This window comes from Cryptotermes secundus, unplaced genomic scaffold, assembly GCF_002891405.2.
Source record: "Cryptotermes secundus unplaced genomic scaffold, Csec_1.0 scaffold1326, whole genome shotgun sequence".
NCBI classification, from domain to species: Eukaryota; Metazoa; Arthropoda; class Insecta; order Blattodea; family Kalotermitidae; genus Cryptotermes; species Cryptotermes secundus.
In genome coordinates, this window is record NW_019731595.1 from 141,611 (window position 1) to 149,986 (window position 8,376).

An 8,376-nucleotide genomic window follows, 5' to 3' on the forward strand; every position below is an offset into this window, starting at 1 on the left:
GGCTTTTCAAGAAGGGCCCAGCTCCGCAGCTCCAAAGAGAATAGCACAAAAGACACGGACGCGCGTAGCGCAAGAACAGATTGAGAGTGAGATTCTCAAATAAACGAGTTTTAATGTGAATGACCAAAGTACAATAACATTGGAATATTTTCACTCACGAACTAATGCAGTGCATCAATTTCAACGACTGAATATTTATTTGCCTTGGGATTGCCAAGTAAGGCCGAAACATATAGAAGTTTAATTGTAACTTTAATATTATTTCAAACTAACGAGAAGTTGTAAACAAAGTTGCATTAAAGACGAAAGTGTGTAAAGTGAAATAAAAACTAAACATACATTTTGGATTTAAGATATAAATTTTCAACCATACTTTCTGTAAAACAATACTCTACATTCTTTCCGTTGTCTTCCTTGCTCTGTGTCCATTGATTGATATGAGAACATAGGTACATGGTGCAAAGTGTATAGCGGTCTATACATCGCAGTTTCTTCACTAGGCAACAACATGCGATTTAATGCATGAAGCGATCAATTTCTTGTTTACTACATTTTTTCACCAGGCTATTTCACGGCAGTAAATAATATTTGACTGATGGCACATCCTTTTGTTTTCAGAGTCTGAATTTAATGTTAAACAAAAACAATTCACTGCTATGCGCTAATTTTCATTTGTCATTTAAAGGATGAAAGCACTTCGTAATTATTTGCATTACGAGCAAGTTCGCCAATGTTACAGGATGTTAGAGGAGTTAAGTGTACTCATACAGTTCACAGAAAGGAATCTTCAGAAAATCCTATATAAGGAGCATACCTTTCTGTAAGTTTCCCAACTTATAAGTGTGTAGTGTAGAAGGCTAGCTGCACTCGTTTTTGATCAAGTTTTGCACGACAAGTTTCGTTGTGGAGGGGGTGTTTGATTACAGGCTATTGAGGCGAGATTGGCAGCTGAAATAAACTTCTCCAACTGGTGCGGGGCCTGTCTATTCTACTCCTCCAGTCAGTTGTTTCCCACTTCTATGTTCAGCCCACAGCACCTGTTTCTGACGCCAGTCTTTTCTGTCTATTGTCTATTACAGATGCTCAAGTCATGTCGCAAGCTGAGCATGACGGTCAAGAGTCCGAACCTTCATCTACAGCCACCTCCCGATCGGCCCTCTTCTCACCAGGGAGGACCATGGATCCTACGTCAGACTTACTCTTGGATGGACCGCCAGGGACGTCCTGTTTCGCCTCCCCTCGAGTATGCTCAAGCGACGCCTCCCGTCGTGGTAGCTGCACCCCCTCCCCCGCCTGCACCCCGCTACTACTCCCGAAGCAACAAAGAGAAAGGTGCCACCCGCAAGGTAAGAGCCAAACACATGAAGTATTTTTGATAAACCAGTGAAACCAGTAAAACGAGATGTTTCTCTTCACCATGAGCTCACCTGTCCTCATGCAGAAAGGAGACTGGACGGGACTCCCTGCTGCCTTTCCATGTGTCTCAATTTTCTTGTTTTCTACATTTTTTTTTATTTTCCTTCCTTTATATCTCCGTTTGGTTTCTTTATTCCTTGTTTCTTTTCTTTTATTTTCCTTTTCTTCTAACGATGTTTTTTCGATATATGATTATATGCTGATGTAAGAAACTTAGGAAATCAATGAAATTCTGAAAAATCATTTGTTGTCAGAACAGAAAATATTGTTACAATTGTAGTGGAATGGCTTTTAGGAATATAATGCATTGTGATGGCATGGAGGTGCACTTCAGTACAAATACATAAAAGGAGGGCTCAGGATCTTCACGTATGTTAAGCGTAGCATCATACACACGACAAGCGCGTCACATTCAAACACCCACACGTAGGATGTATACGTTAAGCGTGGCGTCATATTATGCTGCAGTGGTGCCATTGTTCTGAAATGCATGTATGCTACGTAGAGTGTGATATGTTCACGTATGCTAGCAGCAGAATACGAGGCAATGGTGCCATTTTTTTCAAGTACCTCTATGCTTGGTGTTCAGTCTTGAACTTAAATATGCAGTACACAAATTCAGAAGAGACTCGCAAAGTTGTCATTTATGACAACTCAGAAGAAAATCCATCAGGATTCATGAAAGAGTCCGAACTGCTCTAACTCTGCAACAGATATTTTTACTTAAGAAAATCGTCACATGGAATTCAAGTAGAAGGTGTGTTGAAAAAGAACTAAGCTGAGAAGCCTCTAACCATTTTTTCCTAGTTTTCATTTAATTTCATTTTACTTAGGTGAGGTTATTAGTTTGTAGCCCAAATTTATGTTGTAGCATGTACGAGTATATGCCAAGTTTCACCGTCTCCCTTTACTTAACGTTGTTGAAAATTTCACTCTCCGCCACTGATAAACAGGAATCCTTACTTGCCCAGCCTTTGGAAAGCCTACATACACACTACGGTCACGAGACATTCCGCCAAAGCAGAAGTACTTACTGCAGCACGTAAGACCACCTCGAGAGCTCGGGTAATAATATTAATAATAATTTTTGCCGAACTGGCTTTTGGAATGAATAAATTAACTTACGAAAACTGCAAGAAGAGGAAACTATCAGTTGCTATATTTAAACAAGAAGATCTTAAAGGCACTAATCGTCTACTTTCCCTTGATACGACACGTACCGCATAGAAAACGACGCTTCCAACATTTCTTAGTTGCCACGGAAATGCCTTGACCGACTTGGTACCTATCAATGACAATACAAAGACAGATAAACATATGCAAGCATTTAACATTTCTTCTATTGTTGCCTGTATTCGATGCCGCGGGAACGTGTTTACAGAGCCGTTGCCTAGCAATAAAAGGAAGGATGCGATTTACCAAGTCTTTGTCTAGCAACCATATGAGGGATACACATTCAGACACACAGGTTGATGGCAGGGATTTATGAAGTACGCCGTTCAGATAGGCTCAAGTACCATGATAAACACACCAGTTCAGAAGTCAATGTGTGTGTGTGGGGGGGGGCGGGGGGTTCACCGACACACAGACGGCATGGAGATCGCATAAGCCTATTTTAGAAAAGTTGGCCAAAAAGGACTAAATGGCGAAGCATTTAATTGAATCGAATTCATGTACAGCAACACACCAAACAGCATCTTAAAGAATATGATTCTAGAAACACTTCATGTTTGAAGTTTGGCTTTCATATAAATTAGGGGCTCTATTAAAGGGATGCGAACCAGAATTATATCTTCTGTACAAGCTCTATTCGAGATCCGTATAGAAATTATCAGAGATGAGTCATGCGGATCAGCCGCAGAGATACACAAAATGGCGACTGCACAGGAGAGCAGAAAGTAGAAAACGTTGAGGCAGCTCTACTGACATCGTTTGCTTGCAAGGATCCGGTACAGCTGTGGGAAGCAGGGAAGCAGGGAAGCAGAGTGATGGGATGTTTCCCCTTGGGAACATATCGTGTTGGTGCGTAAGGGAAGATATACTGCTGCTTTCATCATTCTTTCTCATTACTCCTTCACTTCCGATTTTTACTGGAGCCGTGTAGCGATCTCACGAGAGACTGGAGAAATATTTACATCTGTGTTACTGCCGTATATCATAACGAGCGGCTAGGTCAGTGGAAGAGTGTGCTAAATGCACTGTGCGCACACAGTTCGTCTTGATATTCATAACTAATTCCTTAGAGCAGAGTGCCTTTCCGGAGGCCGATTGTCGCCCAGGTGGTAAAGAAATTCCTCACCTATTTTGAAACCCTCATATTCATTACCGTTTTCAGAGAATTCCGTCACTAAAACCAATTCTGAACCAGATTAAATCACCCAAAACCCACACATTATATTTATTTAACACGCACTTTAATTACATCCTACAACCTACGCTTGATTCTCCCAAATGATCTCTTCAAGTTTTGTGGCTGAATTCTTGCTTATACTTCTCCTAACAACAATGAAATCCCACCAATATTATTCTCCCTGATTCTTTGTCCCATACACCTATATTCATGTGGACTTTGTGAACTTAATTGTTGTAGGCAACTTAGAACTACATGGCGGCCCGCGAAAAATACAGAACAGTTTGTGTTATTTTCTGGATATCATAGAGATAAGTAGTAAACCCTGTGCTACTGATTAAATAATGAAATATATTTTATTAAATAATTACCGTAATTAATGTTATTAGCAGTAGAAAATATTGTATTCAGAATGCATTTTTGTAATAAATGAAATTAATTGCAATATTTCTTTCACTATACATTTGGAACTGATGCCCATAGTCCCCTGAAAATGAATTAATACATTTTACAAAAATACAACCAATACAACTGTAATTATATATATATATATATAAACTTTGTCTTATTAAAATTTATGAACATCGAAATTTTGTGCTCTGCCCTCATGCCTGTGTATGCTGGAAATTAGATGCATAGCGCTGTTGGGAATCTCTTGTAATATGTTCCTCTAAGTGAGGCATTATAATAGTAGCTGTTACACGAATACAGGCCACTAATTTCTACATGTATAACCCTTGATTCAGAAGAGTATGACTTTCAGGTTTGTAACTCCATGTAGGTCAATAGAAGCCTACCGGAGTTTCGGAGGAACTTCTACGGTACAACCCAGAAAATCACGTTCTTCATAACCATTACAGTGAGAAACTCAACTCTAACTTCCATTCATAAAGTTTCTCACAAATTATCGATTATTTTATCGCCGAAGACTTCCGCCTATTACTTGATGTACTTAACGCACTTTGTCACTAGCATAAGTAGGCTCTCTGCGAAAGTGAAGTTGGAAACAGTGTTGAGGGAAGCGGTCGCGGCCTTACAGGTACTGTTCCAGTATGTGACTGAAGGAACTGGGGACAACCACAAAGCCCTGGGCCCGTGTCCAGATCGAGACGACCAGTCGGCTCTATGCGAAAGTGAAGTTGGAAACAGTGTTGAGGGAAGCGGTCGCGGCCTTACAGGTACTGTTCCAGTATGTGACTGAAGGAACTGGGGACAACCACAAAGCCCTGGGCCCGTGTCCAGATCGAGACGACCAGTCGGCTCTATGCGAAAGTGAAGTTGGAAACAGTGTTGAGGGAAGCGGTCGCGGCCTTACAGGTACTGTTCCAGTATGTGACTGAAGAAACTGAGGACAACCATAAAGCCCTGAACCCATGTCCACCCCGAGACGAAACAGAAGGATTAATCACTGCACAGTGGCGGCAGAATCATCCATTGAAACAGACCTTCAAATGATGAATACTGTTGTTTGCAGGTGGAGTTGAGCATAGAGCCAGGTCAGAGCCTGGGCCTGATGATCCGCGGTGGCGTGGAGTACAATCTGGGGATCTTCATCACCGGCGTCGACAAAGACTCAGTGGCGGACCGTGCCGGCCTCATGGTGAGTATTGTTTTACTTCTGAAGGAAAAGGTTGTGACAGAGTTTAAAAACATAACTGCAAGGAGGTATGTCTGCTACAAAGAGATTATCTGACAGACGATCCAAGAGATATGTATGATTTTGCGGTCCGCCTAGCAGAGTATCAATTTATAAATTATAAAATATAAATTTTAGTTTCGAAATGTTAAGCGAAGAAAATGTCATGCAACCGGTAATTCAATCTCTGTAAAATGAAGAGTATCATGTCAGTATAAGCATTCTTGAGCATGGGATTTGGTAACGAACTTTTTATTGTTACATACGTAAATCTTCTCATTAAATAATGTTACATGACTTTCTGAACATACAACTGAAATGTGACGTGTTTTAATTGTATAAACTTGCGTAACAGGTGTGTAAGAAGTTGTACTACAGTTTTTTTTTTCAAAGACGTCCATTGCGGTTCTACTATATTTACCTCATTTGCCTTGATTCTTATTGCGTGCATGTATCCCTTCGTTCAGAGCTAATCACACTTCAGACACTAAAGTGCAGACACCTAAATCATTTGTTACTGTGTTCAGTGAAACTTCACACTGCTGGCCAATACACTGACACAGACATTCTTGTCTGCAGTTACATACTTACGTTTTCTATCACTTTTACTGCAAAAAAATATATTAAACCTCTTAACGCGTTCAGCTTCTCCACCACTTACATGTGCCCAGCGTGGAATTGTCACATGCGTGTGAAAGAATAAATTGTTTATTGAAAGAATTACGTTAATATTTCACTATACATTGAAGCATATTGTGACATGTCAAACCGGTTGCCAAGTTACGCAACAGTAAGGAAAGCTGTGTGTCTCTGTGCCGTGTGGAGCCGAGCCGAACCGCGCTGGTTGGTACGCAGCAGCAAACAACTCTCGGCAGTGTTGCCAAGCAACACCTCTGGAAACACGGTGTCACTCAACAGTGAAACAAGCTGCATTTTCCGCCTGTCCGAGACGAGGTTATAAAACTCCAGCTTCAACAAGAGACGAGTCGATCGTCAGTCGCAATGTGACTTTGACTTTGACTTTGACTTGAGACGAGTCCGGGCGTGTTTGACCTTCGAAGAGATCAGTAGGTAGTAGTCAGTCTTCAATTGGGCTTCGACTATAGCAGAAGCAGCAATTGAGATACCGAAGCTGTGAATAAGTGTACGAGTGTGTGTACAAATAAGCGTCCAATAAAATAATTCGTTCCGATTTGAAGACCCACGCAATTTATTCGTGTCGAGTAACACAGCCGACACGTTACAATATTAAAAAAAAGAATAAGTTCATAATGAAATTTACATCGTCTGGCCTATGCAATGTAAGCAACCAGTTCAGTTTTTGTTATGAGGCGTCTGTTCAATATTGTAACGTGTAGTACCGTGGATGTGCAACGATCTCGAGAAAGAACATGAATTGCTTAGTAAGGGCTCGGTAAACACTTTCCCGCGGAAACGATATCTAGTCTATTGCTAGGCAGCCGCCAGCGACAACAGTAGAAAGATTGTTGGAGGCATTGTTTGCTGTTGCGGGCACCCAGAATCTATATAGCTAGGACCCCGAGCCAGCAGTGCAGTTCAGCTAGGTGAAGTAAAGTGAAGTAGTCTGTTGGTGAGTGAGTTGACAGGTTGCAGTTCAGTTGAGCTCTTCAAGGGAGGTTAAGAAAAGATGGTGGTGTAGTTGAGTTGTCAGTTGACAAGAGTTCTGCAGGGGCAGCTGTGACAACAGGACATGAACGCGAGAAGCTGAAGTATCTCCACTGTTAGAAGTCATTGCTAGGGAGCGGCTGATGAAAACAGTAGGCTGGAAAAGAGTTTAGCGGGTGCTGTGCTGATTTTAAATTGTGGAGCTCAGCCATAGCAGTGTAATTGTAATTCCGAGTGGTCAGTAAATCAAATATCCAATCCATACTCCGTCTATAGTCACACCCCTAAATCGTGAAAATATTAAACATCAAATATGTAGTGAATGTATAGCTTCATTTCATGCATCCTGTTGTGTTAAATGTATAGTAGGGTTCATATTATACCGTTAGATACCAAATAAATTCGCCCAATCAATATCGTCATAGGCTCGCAGTAAGAAGTTTCTGCAAAATCCGTTTGACTAGGAAAACTTTGTTGATTTTATGAACTTCACACTAAAGTTCCACATTGACGAAAGAGATTACCATGGGAAATAAAATTAAAATGGAACCTGGGTAAATGTGTTGTGATCACGTGGACTAATCTTCTTAGGAAAAGACCTAGGAATATCCCATAACGCTAGCCAGTTAGTTAAATTCCTTCTTTCCTTCCTCCCAGAGAAGTCAATGGAGGGCTTAGAGTCGAATTATGACGTCAGCTTCTGGGCGTTTATGCTGAAGATTCTAAAGCAGCGACGTTTACATCAGTGCTCGCAATGATCACCCAACCCTCTGGTACAAGCTCTCTTTGCTCCCATTGTTTCTTTGTTACGGATGTTCACCTTTATGTTACGACACTGGGTAGGTGGTTACGCAGACTGTGAGAGCCCTCAACTCTCGCTAATAAACGGAAAGGTGAGGTTGTATAACAAGTTCCCGTCAACCAACGGGCTCCGTCTCTCGCTCCATAAGTAATCTCCTCGGCAGAGCTATACTCGTAACAACATTAAAATTGAATTTGTAAAAAAAATTATTTCGCCTTAAATGAAAGCCATAAGATCCCGCGAGCAGAGGAACAGCCAAAGAAACACTCAGCCACTACGACACTATCACGAGGACTGAAAAGTTTACAAAGCAGTCGTTTAACAAAAGTGGGAAAAGGTTTAACCTGTAAGCTGAATTTTACTGACTTCAATGTAGTTATGTACGCGTACTAGCCCTTTCGCGCGGTGATTTAAATTCCGCGGCCGTCTCTCCGGCGGTAATATATTCAGCCGGCCATTTAAATTTTGCTCGAAAATGATTTATTCATCATTGTTCTTAAATTATATGAGATAGGAACATGAAACTTTCACTAAAATGATCTTAAA

General features: G+C 41.1%; 1 protein-coding gene across 1 annotated transcript in view; it reads left to right on the top strand.

Annotated features, from left to right (window-relative positions):
• LOC111867260 (whirlin) overlaps window positions 1-8,376 on the top strand; it is a gene marked incomplete at its 3' end in the record, with an annotated part of 129,334 nt that overhangs the window by 73,193 nt on the left and 47,765 nt on the right. The window contains 2 exon segments of the mRNA XM_023856943.2: window positions 1,080-1,346; window positions 5,241-5,366. Of these exon segments, the coding sequence (XP_023712711.2) occupies window positions 1,080-1,346; window positions 5,241-5,366 (393 nt within the window).